Raw genomic sequence first — 21484 nt, 5'->3', positions numbered from 1 at the left:
TTAAACATTTTGAAACATTTGGCAAATAATTGATGTTTAGTGATGTATATTTATGTCTACTAAACATACAACTACATATAAAATAAGTTGTTTTAATTTTGTTGTCTGTGCAATAAGGATATATTACCATGAATACAAAACTGAAAGTGCTTTTTTTTTTTTATTGATAATAAATCGAGGTTATCCGAAGTGTATTTTAAAGAAGAAAGTAGACAGACCTCTGTTTCTACTGGTACTAATTCGAAATAATGTAAAAATTAAAATTTTCAGATTATCTGTCTACAACCACAATGGCTACGAACATACCTGACGAGGCTATCAGTATTCATAACGACATGGTTGATGAATTGAGTGTAAGCATGACAGATAAGGAGTTCAAGAAGCTTAAACGTCTTCTGGAAGACGTCCCACTAACTGCGTCTGATAAAAGAAAAATAAAATCAGTGCAGAAACTGTTTTCTTGCCTCATTGACAAAACATTCATTTTTTACGGAGACTACGAAAAATTAAAACCAAAATTAACATTAGTGAAACCGTCACTGTGTACAATTGTGCAACGCCACGCAGAAGCTATTGAAAAGATACTTAGACCGGAACCGGGATTAGGTAAGTCAAACACCTTTAGTAGTGATATGTTTGACGTGTTTTTTCAGTTACATCGTACATTTGTTAATTTATACCAGTCTACATCGTAGGTTTACTACTTTTCATCCCCTTGACTCAAACAAACCATCAAACATGCATAATGATCATCACTTTTAAAAAATATAGTAAGCAATATATATGTGAGAACTACCCGGAAACAAACGTGGAGTTCGGCTTTATCACTGGTGATTTAACTTTATCGTAATGTAGGTTTGTCAGTTTAAACAGTAATGTCAAACTTTTTAGACAAACAAAATATTTCGCAAATATTTAATCACATGTCGCTTATGGAATTTAGTACTATTTACAGAATACAATGTATATGTGTAAATGCATAATCGTAAGGTGGTTCGCTACAGTTAGGCCAAAACATTTCCCCTTGTTTAATTTTCTTGAAAATTTGCTCACTGAAAGATTGGTTGATAAACTGTTTATTAAGGCTTTTATTTGAAATTTGACCGTGCGGTTTTGGAAATATTGTACTCTCAATAACCCTACTTTACCGTCTGTTTTTCTCAAAATACAGTTTTACACACATATTTTCAAAGCTTGGTAATTGACTGAAATATTACAAACAACAACATTTCTTATCTTTAATATGTAATTTTATATGACTATCAATGACCTCAATGTCGTTTCCACTCTTAAAAATACAATAATTGTGAATTTTTCACGCGAATGCGTGTAAATGAGGCCTAAAAAGGGCCAATTTTTGCATTTGAATTTCAACTTAAATACCTAATTTCAAAAAATTGTGTCGTTTAATTTTCTTTATTTTTTGTCCACATAATAAGACAGTTGTTTGGGTTATGATGAAAGAATATAAAAAAAATTGACCGCGGAATTTTTGAGTAATTAGCCTTTCTATACCCCTACCCCCTAAAAAATGACTTTTTTCACAATTATATTATTAGACCGAAATCGAGCGGTAATATTTTTATAAAGAACATCTTATATATTGAATATTATAAAGTGTAATAGTCTGATAATATAAATTGTTATACCTGTTAATTTTATGTCACGATGCCACCGATTTGATGCTATACAAAGCTAAGAAATGGCACAAATAAGCCATTATTTTACCTGGATACAATATCTGAAAAATGAATATGAAAAATTCCGTGTAAAGATTATACTTCAATTAACCTTTAGACATTCCATGATTTTATATTGTTTTAGCGGAAAAATATTTTATCAAAATCTATCTTTCCATCGTCAAGATATCTTAGCTTCAATAGTCGTTTGAGGCAGATATTCAAGCATAAATTTGAATTTGGCGCCAAAATTGTAACGATGAAAAGCGTCTACGTGACAACGATCGAAGTTGATAACTTCAACTTGACCACAACAATGTCGATAAAATCGATGTCATCATACACAACTGATGTCTTTGTATGTTTTTGAGGAGATATCTGCATATCTAATACATAAAAGATATATATTTATTATCCGAAGTAAACTTAAACAGATTTTTGGATCCTATACGGCAAGTAGAATATATACGCCTAAGAAAAAAATCTCTTATTCTGAATCCTCGATTTACGTTCAGCTGATTAGCTACTGTAGACAGGAAAATAATTAGTCTATGCCTACATGTACATGTTTAGTTTCTATATCACAGATAAATACTGATGTTGACACTAGCTTACATGTGCTTTTTCGTAAGATAGTATTTGATCAACTGAATCAGAGTACTTCCATGCATTTTCTCAAAATGGGAAATACATGAATCATCTAATTCTGTAGTTAGGCCTATGTCTTATCGTACATGTATACAGTAAATAAAATCTTGTTTCACGAACGTGTTAGTGCTTATTGAGGACCATATTAGCTATTCATGATACATGTAGACATCTACATACGCAATATTCATAAAATACATGTATATATATATGTATACTAGCTTGTACAAATTGAACGAAAGCAGGGGTGGGGCGATGGAGATATGAAAATATTTCTGTATCTGTAGTTTTATACTAGAGGATTACTCGCCAAATTGGAATATCTTGATTTAATTATGCATCTTCCTTAAAACACATACATGTATGTTAAGTGTCAAATATGTCGGAGTTGAACAGAAAATGTTTTAATCACTTGATTGTTATGAAATCTCATTTTATTCAGTACAAGATCGAGACCGTATCGGCATATATCAGTCCGTTTGTATGAGTTATGTAATGTGCTTCTCAAAAGATACATGTAGCTTCATGTTATATTAGCCTAGCCAAATTCAAAGATCTGACAACATTATTTTTTTCTAGTTTGTCGAAACTACATGTAGGTCCTACACCTACTGTACAAACTTTGATTTTCACCCGGTATCAAGCTTTCGGCAAACCTAACTAATAACAATATCGACAAATACGCTGTTTATCGACTATAACATTCTGATTTTAACGTTAAAAGGTCAAATATTGTTATACGGATAACATATAGATCGCTATTCTTCATAATCTTAGTCACAAAAGAGTTTTCATGTGCAGTTCCGAATGCACCCATTGACCCGAGGAGGTCCGAACGAACGGCGCATTCGATCACTGTTCGGAACGTCCTTAATCTAATATCCACGCTTGTTTTTTTCAAGAACGGTTTGCACACGAGGATATCACCATCATGATGTATGATACGGTATATAAAACATGGGAAGGATCTCAAGCAGCTTTCGTAGACTGTAAAGTGGACCCGCTACCAGATAGAATTGTTTGGAAGAGAGACAAAACAATACCATTAAGAAAGAAAGTTCTGAGTGACAATCATAAATACTATTATAGTCCGCAAACTCCTACACTTGTGATTAGAGACCCCAAGAAATCAATGGACGAAGCTCAATACCAATGCTGGGCAGAAGCTAAAGGAGCAAATGCTGATGGCGACATAGTTCAACTCCAAGTTGGTAAGTTTATGTTAAGATTTCGGAGTTCTTATCAAAAATTAGACACACGTTTCTGATTCAACTTAGCCAAAACTGGCGAAATGATTTGTAATATTTGATGGTATTTGATACGACATTACCAGAAAAACGCTAAAGAGTTAACTGCAAGAGGAAATGTTGATTATGACAACAATGAGAGTAATATGGACGATAATTGTTAACTTGTTTTCTGATCATATGCTTAACACGCGTATATCATTGTTTCAAATGTCACGCACGTTATTTATTCTCCGTAGCTGTTCCTGAAACAATCAAAAGTATAGCAACAACAAGCATCCCCGGACCCAGTGAAGATTTTTCTTCAACTACAATCAATATCCCTCCTGAATCCAGTGAGGGTATGTCCTATTTCCTAAAGATGCTACACCGCGGACGAAAAGTATTTTTCTCTATGAAAACAAAAACAGACGAGCTAGTGTTTTTCAATTACAAAACTTACGTACATTACGCAATTACCACTATTGACATGTTTGAGCTTCTTATTAACTTGAAGGTAAAAATATTGCAAATAATTAATTGCGTCCCGAAAAAACTCCATAGCACTATACGCTTTATGGAATGAAGTACCGGTTGAAGACGTTTCATAAGCAAAATAAATTACTACATATGTATTGTTTTGTGTTAATTCGACACATGTATACACGATTAAACTCGTATCGTTTAAATAATGAGTATCGAATATGCTCTGTCGGTGGTGGAGCATCTATAAGGATGATATTTTCTATGAAAAAAATTAGGTTGTTTAGTTGTAGCTGATTTCATTCTTAATTCTTTTTTCTTATTCAATTTATAAATTTTAAAACTGTAAATGAAAATGGGATTAACATTGGCTTATCCTTAAAACTTATGCGCATTTTTTCGATCATTTGTTTTTTTATTAGGAACTGAATTTTCAATCTCTACATTTGATTAAGCTTATCGCGGGTGTTACCTTTTGCAAATCACCATGTAATCCTTGAGTTTTGAAAACCACGGGGGAGAAACTTCGTCACATACATGGTTGTCGTTGCAATCAAAATGGCGGAATATTGTTCGCTTCAAGATAAAAATGGTATGCTGTGTCACCAGTAACGACAATCTCAATAAGACAATGAGTGCACCGTACCACGGACATTTCCTTGTAACTGTAGCAAGTGTTATTTGTGTTATAAATCTCTCCGTTTCTTCAAACACTCCAACACAATATCAAAATATTGCATGATATCGTTAACACAATCAAGCGTGGTTACGTAAATAATCCAAATTTCTGGATATTTCCGATGTCGCATGTTGAATACTTTGTTATATGATGTTGCATATTGTAATTAATGACTGTTTAATTTTGAATTAGGTATATAATCCCCATATTAAGATATAATATCTACGTTTTATCAAAATGATGTCGTTAACACTTAAAATTGGAAATGATGTCGTCAACACTATTATCCAATTTCTATGTTTGGTAGTGGGGGAGGAGAAATAGGTTCCCATGAACCCCTCTGGCAGTTTTTCGAAACATGGTTTTTTAGGACCGGTATGATGTCTAGTTTCATTTTATGCTTGTTGTCATTGATAACTAATGTCCATGGGGGTCATATGGCGGCCATCTTGGATTTCAGATATCAAAAATGGCCAAAATGACACATTCGCATATATGCGCATAGATAGAGAACAAGACAACATTCAGAGGCAAATAAACACATTTTTTGATATGATTGAAACGTGCTGAATACGATTAAATCATAATAATGACGTTACGTCTTCTCATTTTTGTGAAATGACGGGAAAACAATGAAATTTTCAGTTTTTTCTCCTGAAAAATCGATATATGTCATAATTTTTTTCACAAGTAAAAAAATTGATGGACAAATCACCTTGTAACAGTCATTTCGAATTGAACCAACCCTTGTGTAAACATATGTGTACTATAAAAAGATAGATCGCATCAATGAGGTCGGAAAAAGAGAGGGACCCCCCATAAAAATTTATCAAAAAATGGCCAAAATTACACATTCGTATATACGCGCATGGATCATAATAATGACGTTACGTCTCATTTTTGTGAAATGACAGGAAAACAATGAAATTTTCAGCTTTTTTTCCCGAAAAAATCAATAAATGTCATAATTTACATCACAAGTAAAACAATTGATGGACAAATCACCTTGTAACAGTCCTTTCGAATTGCACTAACCCTTGTGTGAACACATGTGTACTATAAAAAGATATATCGCATGAGTTAGGTTGGAAAACGGGAGGAAAACCCCACACACACACCGAAAAGAAAATGCAGAAGAAAAAAAATTTGAAAAACAAAACCAAAAAATTAAAACTCCTGTCAAAATATCCTGTCAACACACATTGTAACAGTTATTCTGAATTGAACTGACTCTTGTCTAAACATATGTGCATTATAAAAGGATAGATTTATGGTTTTAGCAGAAGAAGCAATATGACCAACACCCTCCCCAATATTTAAAAAAAAAATGAAATATTCCCGGATCCAGTTAACATCCAAAGGCTAGTTAACATGTTTTATCCATAATTCAGGCAGTTCCCAATAACCGTAATAATTTATTTCTTTTTAATGAAAACAACTGGGTTCGAATTATTCTCCTTCAATTTTGGATATACCTCCCCATGAAAAAGGTGTACCATTGTGATGCCTGCTCGCATAAGTTAAAAACTATAAATACATATAATATCTGCTGAGGAAGAACAGTCAAAGACTGGGCCGCCATAACGGGATCCTAGGAAAACAGTCAATTAGAATGAGAGGACAGGGACCGTAGGTAAAAATCATTGAAAGTAGTCTGACCACGCCAAAAGGCAGAAGACATGATGTCCTGGAACCAGGACCCATTATGGAGAGCCAAAGAAGTCGCAAGGGCTCTAACCTCATGGGCCATCTCCTTGCATTTCGCCCCAGATTGACAATTAGACTGCTCATAAGCAATCCTGATCACCTGACATATCCATCTGGAGATGCACTGGGAGGATAAATCCTGCTGACCCTGTTTAATGGGCAAGAATAGTACATCGCCCTCTTGTTTTATCAAGGGAAAACCTAAGCGTCCGACTGGGACAACGCAGCCGATCATTCTCCTTCGACTCAACAGAGATCTTTACCAAAAAGGCAGGATCAGTGAGTGGGGTATCAGAGCTATATCTGGCCCAACGAAGCACGAAAAGTGAAAAGATGGGTATCACTCCTCCTAGGGCCTGAGGCAAAACCAAGAGTAAAAAAAAGTAAAAATCTTAATGGAAACCGACACCAAAGGCTCTTACGGAGCCCCTTTCAGTAAACAAGTGCGCTAGATTCCACTGTGGAGCTAACTGCCGTACCCTAGGCCTGTCCAGACTGAACTAACTAATCAAGGCAGACAAAGAGTTGGAAGACCCTAACTCCATGAGAATACAGTACACTGGAAATAACCATGCGATAGCCTGCAATAGTACTAGAGGCAAGTTTGCGTTCCCTAAAAAATAGAGAAGGGAATCCGCAATCAGCTAGGCAGATTTTGTCGTATTGGCGCGGGCCGGAGTATTATCTCATCATCGCTTTCACAGAAGCGACAATACGACAAACTCGAAATCAAGCACCGTAGTTTTCGTATATTTGGCCTTAGATAACAACCGAAAGTTACACTGAAACTACAAGTGACTTTCACCAAGTGTTACAACTTATTCCTCATCTTTAGATTATTTTAGAGAAGAAACACACTTAGATCACAGTCAACAATGTTTAACTAATCATTTAGAAGAGATATTTCAAAGTATCGCTATAAAGAAGACGCGCAATATCATAACTCTCTCTACCTGGACACATTTCCGGATTTGCTGTCGAGAACACAATGCCAACATCAAACACTTTACATCAAAAGTAGGCATACCTTCTATGTTAACAGTCAAATAGTATTGATGAGACTGTTAACTACAATTCTATATTGCAGAGGCCAGTGTTTAAGAAAACAAGTACCGTAAATCCGTCCAAACATGCATGAACATAAATGGTGAACGACTCTATTTTGTAAAACATGCATGGGCTTTTCGTATTATACTTGACTACCAAGAATGACGTTTTTAGATCTTTAGCACCATGCACATAAAGAAAAACTAAGGGTCAGCGGAGTGATGACAAAAACTATACAATTTATATACATCGGCCAAAGACGCTGATCTGTCGCCTCGGATAAGACATAAATTAAGTCGTAGACAAAAATCCGTGGGAACGTGGTCACTATACCAGTATCTAGCGACCACCTTTTAAAACTACAAAACGATGTCTTTCAGAAATTAAGTTTTATTATCGATGTAAGCATCAGCCAATTCCTACTAAAACGAATAATCACACACTGCCTTCACCCCGTTGCCGTCAGGATGAATTTTTGTCCGTCCGTCGTCCAGATAAATATAATCTTTATATTTGATATTCGAGATGTCGTCTATGAGTATACAGGATTAAGATCGTCCGCCTGTAGAACTACTGGATTGATTTCAACGAAGCAACTTGGTAATAATTTTATATCATATAGATGTGCGTTATCTATATCGGAAAGAGATACTTCCACCTTTTTCAGAGTAATGCCCCTTTGTTTCACAACGATCGATCAGACTACTAAAAATACAGTAATAATTGTGATTGCAATATTTTAAAACATCACATTTCATAGATCTTCATTTATGAATCAAATGATCATATTTAAATGTTTTCACCATTTTCTATATGTACAAAATGTATGCTTTAAAAATGAGATATTAAGCCGCCAGCTTACTTGAATATTGTTAACTAGCCTATAATGTTTTGTCACGCGCTAAATCTTAACAGCAGTTCAATACCATATTCGAATAAGTAAAAGTTAAAAAGGTGTTGACGACATCATTTCCAGTTTTAAGTGTTAACGACATCATTTTAATAAAACGTAGATATTATATCTTAATATGAGGATTATATACCTAATTCAAAATAAACGGTGATTAATTACAATATGCAACATCATATAACAAAGTATTCAACATGCGACATCGGAAATATGCAGAAATTTGAGTTATTTACAAAACCATTCTTGATTGTGTTAACGATATCATGCAATATTTTGATATTGTGTTGGAGTTTTTGAAGAAACGGAGAGATTTATAACACAAATAACACTTGCTACTGTTACATGAACGAATAACAGAAATGAGAAACCAGCAGCTAAATTCAAAACACAATTTAATTATATATACAATATTATACAGAGATGGTTTACAATATCTAAAGTAATTGGTGGTGGTACAAGAGTAATACGATGATTTAAAGTGTTACTTATCTGTATGCGAATGTCCTGGTATAATCCTTGATCCTTCCAGGTTTCAAATTAACAATAATCAAAAATCCACGAGGAAAATGAATGTCCACAGATGATTTGTAAAGTTCCAGGCAATATGAATAAATCCACACAAAGTGTTGTAATAATCCACAGATAAAGTCACAATAGCTCTCCCAATAGAATCTTATATGGCACTGCACAATTCTTGATATGTCTCATTACAGTTCTGATTAGCCTTGGACAGCTGGAGTATATATAGCTAAACCCTAATTCAAGAATATTGGAGAACCTTCTACTTCTAGAAATATCTAACTAAAAGCAGTAAACAAATAAACACACATAACTTTCTGGAAATAGATCATTCTAGATCTCTACTTAAAATCAACATGTTTACAAACATATTTGTTTATACATGATTATATTCTAGAAAGTTCTATAACTTAGATTAATGATATGACCTTTATAGGATGTATTGATAAAAAAGCTATAGGAGTTATCTCCCTTATCTCATAACTACATGTATTTAATGTCATACATAACACACCCCTCCTTAAAGAAAAGAAAATTTTCTTGAAAAGGAAACTTTCTTGACATATTAAGTCATATTTAAATCCTTGATAAAGCATCAGCTAGAATATTGTCTTTCTCTTTGATATGTTTGATGTCAAGATTGTACTCTTGCAAAGTCAAAGATACACATCAAATTGGTTCAAGGCCAAAATCAATGCTAAACATTCTTTCTCAATGGTGAAATAATTACTCTGGTGTTTGTCAATTTTTTTCGAGAAGTAACAAATTGGATGGTCAATTTGTTCAGTACCTTCTTGCATCAAAACAGCACCAACACCTACATCACTGGCGTCAACAAACAGTTTAAACTGTTTATTAAAATCTGGAGCAGTCAGAACTGGTGAGTTTGATAGTATGGCTTTCAATTTCTCAAAGGCAGACTTACATTCGTCTGACCAAACAAATTTGACATTTTTCTTTAACAAAGCAGTAAGTGGAGCTGCTATAACAGAGAAATTTTGACAAAATTTTCTGTAGTATCCAGCCATACCAAGAAATCTCATCAGCTCTCTCTTGCTTCCAGGAGATGGAAAATCTATAATTGATTCTACTTTGGCCTGAACAGGTTTAACCTGCCCCTGTCCTACAACATGGCCTAAAAATTCAACAGTTGCATGACAAAATTCACATTTCAATAAGTTTACAGTCAATTTCATGGTAGTGAGTCTTTCGAAGAATTCACGAATCCCGCGTAGATGGTCTTCCCACGTGTCGTGGTAGTTGATGACGTCATCAATGTATCCATCACAGCCTTCCAGGTCTGATATCACGCTGTTAAGAAGAAATGTTGCCGGGGCATTCTTCATACCAAATGGCATTACTTTGTACTGGTACAAACCTTGCGAGGTTACAAATGCCGACACTTCTTTAGCTCTTTCTGTTAATGGCACCTGCCAACATCCTTTCAACAGGTCAAACTTGCTTACGTACTTGGCTTTGCCAACTTTGTCAATACACGAGTCAATCCTTGGAATTGGATAAGAGTCTGTTTTACTGACAGAGTTTACTTTTCTGAAGTCAGTACTGAACCGGTATGTCTTGTCTGGCTTTGGTACCAGAACACACGGAGAGCTCCATTCACTTTTGCTTGGTTCAATAATATCATTGTCCAACACGGATTGACACGGTAAGGATGTTGCTTGACAGGTGGCGCATCGCCTACATCCACGTCATGATAGATAGCATCTGTTTTGCCTGGTGTATCCGGAAACAAATGTTTAAACTCAAGTATCAAATCTTTCAGTTCATTGCGTTCCTTTTCTGATAGATGACACAGTTTCTTGTCCAAGTTCGCGAGCACATCTGAATTCCGTAACTTAACACCACAGTCTAAACCTACATCTTGTACACCACCATCTAAGTCTAATTTACAAATATCAGCTGTACTTTCACTTTGTGATGGTACAGAGGCCAAAGTAGCAATAGGTTGAGAGGTCTTGCTCTCTTCTCTATCTACATATTTCTTAAGCATATTAACATGACATAATTGAGTTTTCTTGCGCCTCCCTGGAGTTTGTACAATGTAGTTAACATCATCGACCTTTTTCTCAACAACATAAGGTCCAAAATATCTAGCTTGCAAAGGCTGACTCGGTATTGGTAATAAAGCCAAAATTTTGTCACCTGGATCAAAATTTCTTGCACGGGCATCTTTATCATACCATGTTTTCATTTTGGTTTGAGTAAGGGCCAAATTTTCTTTTGCCAATTCACATGCCCTTGTCAACCTTTGCTTAAAGTTACACACATACTCTATGAGATTCACTTTAGAATCTTCGTCCAAAATTTTGTCTTTCAAAATTTTCAAAGGACCACGTACAGTGTGTCCAAACACAAGTTCAAAGGGACTGAAACCAAGAGATTCTTGTACAGATTCTCTAACGCCAAACAACAACATGTGTATGCCTTCGTCCCAATCTCTTTTGTTTTCAAAACAATAAGATCTCATCATATTCTTCAATGTCTGATGAAAACGTTCTAACGCACCCCGAGACTCTGGATGATAAGCACTAGACTTATACTGCTTGATCTGGAGCTGGTACATGACTTGTTGAAAAATACCAGACATGAAATTCGAACCTTGGTCCGATTGGACAGCTTTTGGAAGACCAACCAATGTAAAGAATTTAACCAAAGCCTTGACTATGTTAGGGGCCTTAATATTTCTGAGTGGAATGGCTTCAGGAAAGCGTGTGGAAGCACACATAATAGTTAAAAGATACTCATTCCCAGACTTAGTTTTGGGTAGAGGACCTACACAGTCTATAATGACTCTACTAAATGGTTCCTCAAATGCTGGAATGGGGTGCAAAGGTGCAACAGGGATTTTCTGATTAGGTTTCCCTACCACCTGACAAGTATGACAAGACCTACAAAAATCAGCCACATCCCGTTTCAACTTGGGCCAAAAGAAGTGATCTAAGATCCTGTTATAAGTCTTGGTCACACCTAAATGCCCTGCCATAGGTACGTCATGAGACAAACTCAGAATATCTTGCCTATACCTCGGTGGGACAACTATTTGATTGACAACCTTCCAGTCTTCCTCGGGAGACACATCAGGGGGGGGGGGGGCGCCACTTGCGCATCAACACACCTGACCTACGGAAGTAACAAACCGGGACTTTCTCCGCCTCTTCCTCACTCAAAGCCCGATTACACAGTAAGGAGATTTCCGGATCTTTTTCCTGTTCTACTATAAGCTCCTCTCTAGACAAAGATGATTTGCTCATCATGTCAGACAAAGAAGTACCCTTGTTAGGAACAACTCCATCACTATCAAAGTCTACAGGATTGCTCAAAAGATCACACTTGCCCCCGATATCCTCTATATCATGAGCCAAGAAAGTGTCACCTAACCCTGGGCTATAATGATCCTCAACTACTGCAACATCAGAAACCTTCTTACTCATTGAACGAGTTACTGCACAAGAAGGGAAAATACCAGGAAATTCCTGTTGAATAGTCTCAGCATCACCTGTTTTATCTGGAATACTGGACACTAAGGGATCCACCCTAACTTTCTCTCCAGCCAAGTCATTGCCTAAAATGAGCGACACGCCCTCTATGGGAAGTTCCGGTCTAACACCAATGGTGACAGGCCCAGTAACCAAGTCTGACTTTAAATACACACAATGGAGAGGCACATTAACAAAACCTAACTCTACACCTTGAAGCAAAACACTACCACCAGATGAGGTCTCCTCAGACAAAGGCACTACACCATCTAATATTAAAGAATGAGAAGCCCCAGTATCTCTCAAAATCTTCACAGGTTTCAAGTTGGTGATATCACTAGTAAGTGAAACAAAACCTTCAGAAATGAAGGGAGAGTACTTCTCCAAGACACTATCAGACTCTGAGCTCTTAATTTCAACAGACACTTTAGAATCTTCCACAATATCGCTAAGTTTCTGACTAGGCTTTGACATAGCTAACACAGAAGGAACTGACTGTTTACGCCTTTGCTCCTTACGCTGGAGAGAAAAACATTCAGACATAGTATGTCCTACTTTCTTGCAGTAATTACAAACAGAACCAGAAGGAGACCCAACACCTGCCCTATGATCTGTTTTAGAAGCAGACTTAGTTGTATCACCTAATTTAGGTTTGTCGTTGGAAGGGCCACTAAAGGTTGGGTTCCTAGGCTGACCAAATTTACTAGTACCTGTGGTACTGTTTTTGTCTTGAGAACTGTTTTTAACAAATGAACCTTTGTGGGTGAGAGCGTAATCATCAGCCATTGTAGCTGCTTCACTAAGTGCTTCAACTTTTCTCTCATCTAAATGAGTTTTTATGTTTGTGTGGACACAACGTTTAAACTCCTCTATCAACAATAATTGCCTCAATTTACCGAAATCCTCACCAATTTCTTTAGAATCACACCACCTATTAAACAATTGTTCTTTTTCTCTGGCAAATTCTACATGAGTTTGTTCATCTCTCTTTCTCGAGTTTCGAAATTTCTGGCGGTAAGCCTCAGGAACTAACTCATAAGCTTTCAAAATAGCTTTCTTGACTACTTGGTAATTTGAAATCTCATCTACAGATAAAGAAGAATAAATATCTCTAGCTTTACCAATCAAGACACTTTGAAGAAGCATTGTAAGCTTATCTTCAGGCCATTTCATACTATCAGCTATTTTCTCAAAATGCAGAAAATACTTGTCAACTTCTTTCTCTTGAAAAGGAGGAACTAACCTAATATTTCTACTGACATCAAAACCTCTGTTTCCTTGTAAACCCCTAAAAGTTGGATTACTTGAACCGTCTTGAGAAGCTAGCTCTAATTCTTTAATTCTAAGTTCTGTTTCAGCTTGAATTTTCTGCTTCTCTAGTTCTAACATCTGATCTCTCTCGATCTCTTTTTCTTTTAATTTTCTTTCAATTTCTTTTTCTCTTAACTCCTTTTCTATTTCTCTTTCTCTCATTTCTTTCTCAATTTGTTTCATTTTCATTTCATGTTCAAGTTCCATTTGTCTAATTTGAATTTCTGAACTGATTGTTTCCTCTATACTATCTAATGCACTAGAGTCAAATTTATCATTGTCAACAAGATATCTTATAATTACATTCCGAATTTCAGCTTTCCTCAAATTAGTTTTGATAGCTAGGCCTAAATGTTTACTCAATAACAGTAAATCCTTCTTATTAACTTGCAAAAGAACTTCCAGGGATGGCGCTTTGACAAACTGTTCTACCTGCATAGTAGTCATGTTAATCTAGCTGTTGGTTTCAAATGTAAACTCCAAGTTTTTACACAAATTTTGAAAATTTCTTAATTAATTTTTCAAAGTTAGATTTCACAAATTAAATATCGCATCCCGGACGAGCCCCCAATTTCTGTTACATGAACGAATAACAGAAATGAGAAACCAGCAGCTAAATTCAAAACACAATTTAATTATATATACAATATTATACAGAGATGGTTTACAATATCTAAAGTAATTGGTGGTGGTACAAGAGTAATACGATGATTTAAAGTGTTACTTATCTGTATGCGAATGTCCTGGTATAATCCTTGATCCTTCCAGGTTTCAAATTAACAATAATCAAAAATCCACGAGGAAAATGAATGTCCACAGATGATTTGTAAAGTTCCAGGCAATATGAATAAATCCACACAAAGTGTTGTAATAATCCACAGATAAAGTCACAATAGCTCTCCCAATAGAATCTTACATGACACTGCACAATTCTTGATATGTCTCATTACAGTTCTGATTAGCCTTGGACAGCTGGAGTATATATAGCTATACCCTAATTCAAGAATATTGGAGAATCTTCTACTTCTAGAAATATCTAACTAAAAGCAGTAAACAAATAAACACACATAACTTTCTGGAAATAGATCATTCTAGATCTCTACTTAAAATCAACATGTTTACAAACATATTTGTTTATACATGATTATATTCTAGAAAGTTCTATAACCTAGATTAATGATATGACCTTTATAGGATGTATTGATAAAAAAAGCTATAGGAGTTATCTCCCTTATCTCATAACTACATGTATTTAGTGTCATACATAACACTACAGTTACACGGAAATGTCCGGGGTACGGTGCACTCATTGTCTTATTGAGATTGTCGTTATTGGTGACACAGTATACCATTTACCTTGAAGCGAACAATTTTCCGCTATTTTGATTGCAACGACAACCATGTATGTGACGTAGTTTCTCCCCCGTGAAAACTTTCATTCATTTTCAAAATATATTACAAGACATACAAAAGTAACACACAATTAGACAAAAAGACAGTTACAAAAGAAAAAAAGAACAAAATAACAATAAAAACAACAATAACAACAACAATAACAAACAAAATAATATAATGTCTGTTGTCAGACTCTCAGATTTGAAATTATGTAATCTTGATTTGAATTGTTGATTATTATCATTTTATAAAGTCTTATAAAGAGGCATTCTGATGAGTCATGAATATAAGAAAAGCATGATAGAAAAATATCTGGAAGATGAGTTAATTAATGTGGATAAGAATTTGTTACATACATGCATAAAATTGATGTGAAGTAGTAGGTATAAATCTGAGATAGTATAATAAAGGCAATTTAACAAGCACAATATATATGTATATACCTCTTTGACAAACAGATAATATTTGAAAAACAAGATACATACAAAGGAGAACAAAATAAATAAATAAATAAATAATAACTAACAATAACACATACACACACACACGCCCACACAAAACAGTTAGAACATTAGTAAAACAGTTTGTGAAATCCGCGTAATGAGCAACATTAAAAGCCCCACAAACACTATGGCGTGCCAAACGTTGCAAAATGCAATAAGTAAAAACATTTGTGCGAAAAAAATGTGTTTGTAATATATCGTTATATGTGTTCATTAATTTTAATTTGTGTGTCTGAACAAATATTTGTGTGTATTTTTTTATATTTGTGTGTGAAAAAAATGGTTTGTGTGTACAAATATATATTTGTGTGTGATTTTGTTTTATATTTGTGTGAAAAAAATTTCTATGTCTGTGTTAAAAATATATTTGTGTGTAATTTTTTTATATTTGTGTGTGACAAAAATGGTTTGTGTGTAAAAAAATATATTTGTGTGTGATGTTGTTTTATGTTTGTGTGTGAAAATCAAATATATATTTTTACACACAACTATGTTTTTCACACACGCAAAGAAATTATTGAACAACAATTTTATTTTTACATATAAATATTAAAACAATTACACAAGCATTCATTTTTTTACACACAAATTAAACATATTGAACACATATAACGATATATTACGAAACTTTCTTTACACATTTCATTTCACTTATTGGATTTTACAACGTTCGGCACGCCATACAAACACAACCAACTATATATATATGATATTTTTATATCTACAACATATAATCGAGAATATGTTGTCCATTGATAAGAAGACTTATTAACGTAATAAAGTAATAATTTGGTTTCAGAATCAGATAAAGAACTCGAAAGCAGTATACACGACATCACTATTGGACTAGAAACGCTGCCTCGGCATCGGAAACGGACAAGGAGGTAAATGGTAGAATACATTGTATAATGACAAAGGGAATAATTTTGTTATCATTTTATCTACTTTTACGGATTTTGCGATCAATTTGAATCCCCGAATTACCGCCTCGAATAAAGTCTTTATTGCGTATATCAAAAGTTATTACTGAACCATTTTTAAATCCACGAAGGTAAATTTGCCTGAATTCGGTTTGAGATAAATGTCACAAATTTTAGACGACAAAACAAAAAAATCAGGCTTCAAAACATACGAATTAAATATAAAGAATATAAAATAACTATTTTCCGCTAGAGCTGGGTCATAAATCGCTTACATTACGTTTGGTGACATAATCTTCTATTTGACTATTCAGATTTCACCGAAAATCAATTATTTCTATCTGTTGACCATATATGGGTATCGTGACGATATATCTTTTGTATATTTACACGTTTTATTTTTATTGGATTTTAATGCTGTTATCGCCATAAGATGCTAAACGAACATGTTTACTGTAGACATAATATGCATTATTATGTGATGGAATTCTGACACAAATAGCTCAAAATGTCTACCTGTAATATGAATATAAACTTTATTTTACATCAATTGAGAAACAAGTTATACAACTTATGTAAACCAATCTCGATGGCCCTGATGTAAGCACGTGAGGGGTCTTAGTGTTGGAGGAAACCAGAAAGCCCGGAGAAAACCGAAGTGATCGGGCAGGTGAGCCTAACCTTTCACGTCCGTTTAGGTGAAAGGCGAGCGGCTTAACCACTACACTCATGTCTACTAGTACCAATGCAATAGAATATAGTGAAAACCATACCGCATTGGTGTTTAATGACCAATTCATCGCCTACCACTTTGATGTCACAATCTTCCGATTTTTACTTCAATTGTAGATTTTCAAAATTGTCTTTCATGAAATCGTTGGACATTGAGTTTCCAAATGTAACAGACATGTTTGACTTATTACCCTTTGTTCCTGGATCTATTTATCGTAACGATGTAAGAGTCGGTTGATGGTTTCGGTGGTTTTATTTATTCTGTATGGGTAATTACATGTCCATGTATAGTATTTTTTCCAATATTTATTTTTCGACCTGCCGTTTGTAGATTTTGTGTCGGAAAATAATACAGTATGTATATGTTTACTTCCAAATACTAGTCCTCCAGAGTGAGAATATATATATAAACTTCAAACAGTGTAAATGACTCTTTCATTAGACATTTATACTGTATATTTTTACTTTTTCAGACAATCGGATGATCAGCCCTATGGTAAAAGAGGTATGCTATTCGTGAATGCAGTATTAAAGGGACAGTATTGTTCATGATTTCATTGAAGATAAAACAAACCTAATTGGATATTACCATGCTTTATAGCAGGTACTTGTAATATGCTTTTAAGTGTTTAAAGTGGTAAATGATATCCATATCGGAATTAGCATTCTAATGAAGAACACAAGTACAACAAATAAATACCAAAGAACTTGATATTTAGCCATGAGAAATAATTATTTTTGTTATACATACCGTGAGACGCTTGTGTAATAACATTGTAATGACGCCACAGGTAGTTATGACGTTATAATCTATATATGACGTAGCATGATTGTCCCAGTAGACGGAAACGTCTTTTGATTATTTAATAAAATAATATAGGATTAATTTACGATACCATTGATTTATCATGGGATTTGTTTAAAATCAATATGCAACGTCAATTTGTTCATTAAAGTATGAATAAAGACGAAGCGCACAAAAAATGATTTAGTATAAAAACAATTAAAAAATAATAATTACATAATGATGTCTTTCAGTTATCATAGATAAAGGTTGCCGTATAATATTTGACGTCACAAATGAAATCGATATCACAAGACAGGAGACAGAAAATGACATTATTGATGGATTTGAAAGAGCCACTGGTGTTTCAGGACGTGTAGATAAAGCCAAACTTAAACCAAGTAGGTATTTGTTGGTGAAAAATTAATAATTTCAAAAATAAAAGTAACACATTATCGTACTTCCAAACGATAATTCCTCGCTGGTTGTCACTTTTTGTCAATGAGGAAATAATTAATACGGACTAATTTTCGATGTGTTTAACCTGTAGATTCCTTTTAAACCGAATGTATGTATTACATGTAACAGATATTGTTTAATGATGATTGCGATACACTTACCATAAAAACGCATTGTTTAACCTGCCAATATTTTCATTAATGTACAATAATTAATTTTTGTTTGTTTTCATACTATATCCGACTTTCTGATTGGCAGATCTTTTTTCTTCATAAACTATGAAGAAAAAATCCGTAATGGCGCGAAAACCTGACGTTAGCATGACGTCACAATAGAGACGTCGACTTGCGTATTGATTTATAAAAAATAACCCATTGGAAAATCAATGGAATCGTACGTTTAAACGTATTTTATATTATCAAATAGTCTGAAAAATTAATTATAAGCATTGATGAAATCCGCTACGCGGTTTCACACAGTTTGCGAACAATTTTTTTTCATAACCCGATGAAGTTAAAAATAGTGACATCAATGCTTAATTAATATACAAAATTCATTTATTAAATCATCCAGGTGGTATGCCATATATTGCATTGTAGTCATATGCATAACACTTATATCTATCTGATAGTTTTACTTCCACTTAGTACTACATAAATATGCTTCCACTTTATAAAAAAAATCAACTCCAAAACTTACCACAATAACATTAAAATGTCTACAATAAGGCAACTCCATAGGTTTGTGAAACTTATGTCATTGTTTTCAAATAGATCTTGTTTTCTTTCATTTTTCATGTCGATGTCAAATATGTAAAGACACCTTCGCGTTCTTTAACTACGCTTTGATATATTTGAGCTTACCGGAAATAGAAAAATTGTAAAATCATGTTTTCTGTAATATTAGTATGTATGTAGTCTTGAGTTTCTTACCAACCTATTGTATTTTTACAAATGCTAACTAATTGTCTTTATTTCCCAGGACCTGTGTTATGCATAAAAAGCATGTTCTGACATATTTTCGCCCTATAAATTATCAATGAATACGAAAAAAGAAATGAAAACCCACGTGATTATGGGAACATTTTGCATGCTTGAATTTTGTAACTCATAACACTAACACCATTTCATTGTGTGCTGAGATGGGTCATATTTGACATGCCGCAAATCAGAGTTTTTTGTATTATATCTTATGTATATTTTTTTTCATGGTTTTCCTTATATTTTCCGGTTTGATATGGCTTTATAATTGTAGAATTTCGATCCAGATTCGTCCCTTTTTATTATTCCTTGCAACCAACGTTACTTCCGGTGTTTGAAAATCCATTCCCATTTACGACAGGAAAAGCAAAACCACAGAGGTACTAATGTACCATCGAATTTTCACGTTATCGCTTTTTTTATTTTACTTAATCAATTAAGTACAGGAAATGCACTCAATGCAAACAATTTCCACTTGTTTAAGAAAATTCCAAGTTGAAAATGCAGTGTATCGGAAACCATTCTGGAATCCGAAACAACCCACGCGACTTCCGGTGTAGCGTCATATGCGAGTTGGCATCGTTTTCAAAAGTAGGAAAAAAGGAACAAATTTAACCTCCCACTGGCTACACCTTGATACGGGAAATATAAAGGAAATTACGGATAATGAAATTTACTAGAGCGAGCAAGCAAATTTTTGTTAAAAATAGATAAATCAATCATCGGTCAGACAAAGCTATCGGTAGTAGACAACTCTATTCTATTATTTTTACGAATGCATTTCTGTACATGGTAAACTTATATAACAAACAACAATTTTTAAACATAGTTTAGAACATCAATTCAAAATAATATCATACAAACAATATACCTCATTGATCGGAAATGGTTAAAAATCTCCTAATCTTCTCATCTAACTTCATCATTAAAACAAATCAATAACAATTATTTAAACATTTCAAAACGTTTATTGAATATTATTTCATCCTTGTAGAATGTATACAGGTGTGTATAGATATCTCAGCTGCTAAACATCCATCAGAACCATCCTCTATACACCTGGCTGAGGAGTTCAGACATTACCTCCTAGATGGCGAGACAATACAATTATCTGACGAATCACAGACGGTGCTACAAATAGACGAAACCAGCTTTCAGATAACGCCGCACAGTTTACCAGACGATGGTGAGGAGATTTCTATTTAATTCTAATAGCATAATTATAGATTCAATTTTAAATCATCGGCGACGAACTTTGAAGTTTTGTATTTTAAGGTCATTTGTCTCCTTTGTTCTAATAAGCATCAAAGAAACAAAACGAAACTAAACGAAAGCAAATGGATCGAAAAAAATAAACTAGAAATTGTCATTGGCAATGTTGTTTTACTCATATGGAAATATGGTCAAGGTGTTCATATTCATGCTTTAGGTCCAATATCAGGTCTCTAGACATTTCAGAACTTAACAAGCTTAGTAGCCCCTTTTCTCAGCATGCGGCAGATCCACTATTAGTTCTCTATGCCTTCTAGAAATTCACAAAATGTTGGTTGTACATATTAGGTGTTTTTCATCTACTGTTATCTTTAATAAAGACCCTTATCCAAAAGAAGAACTTTAATGGTTTTTTTTGAAAACTTGCAGGTTTGAACTTTGATCCAACTTATATCAAACAGCTAGGATATCAAACAGCTAGGAAGTTGTCGTTTTAAAGAAAAGTGTTTAAAAGTTGTTTTTTCCAGTGTAATTCTTCATAACAAATCCAAAAATTAAAGAAAAGAAATTCGTCAAGTAGTTTACGAAATATTGATATAAGTTTAAAAGCCGAAGTGAGTTCATAGCGGCCATATTAGAATTTTTGACTACTTTGTTTTGTTTATGAAACTTGAAAATCATTCGAAAATATCATTTAACTTCAGCAAAGCTGGACCAAACAGAACATTATCCTGTTTACATTCACCCCCATTACTCACAAGTGATGCGTATGCAATATAGTGGGGGAGGAGAA

At 34.2% G+C, this 21484-nt stretch overlaps 1 protein-coding gene across 1 annotated transcript in view; it reads left to right on the top strand.

Annotated features, from left to right (window-relative positions):
• LOC138331590 (uncharacterized) overlaps window positions 1-21484 on the top strand; it is a 40345-nt gene that overhangs the window by 11142 nt on the left and 7719 nt on the right. Inside the window, exons 3-9 of the mRNA XM_069279295.1 lie at window positions 271-606; window positions 3230-3538; window positions 3814-3915; window positions 16404-16488; window positions 17730-17761; window positions 18295-18441; window positions 20474-20665. Of these exons, the coding sequence (XP_069135396.1) occupies window positions 291-606; window positions 3230-3538; window positions 3814-3915; window positions 16404-16488; window positions 17730-17761; window positions 18295-18441; window positions 20474-20665 (1183 nt within the window). The 5' untranslated portion in view covers window positions 271-290. The remainder of the gene's footprint in view (window positions 1-270; window positions 607-3229; window positions 3539-3813; window positions 3916-16403; window positions 16489-17729; window positions 17762-18294; window positions 18442-20473; window positions 20666-21484) is intronic.

Source organism: Argopecten irradians, chromosome 9 (assembly GCF_041381155.1).
Source record: "Argopecten irradians isolate NY chromosome 9, Ai_NY, whole genome shotgun sequence".
NCBI lineage: Eukaryota > Metazoa > Mollusca > Bivalvia > Pectinida > Pectinidae > Argopecten > Argopecten irradians.
Note: the sequence above shows the minus strand (reverse complement) of the source record. Positions and strands in the feature narration are given on the sequence as shown.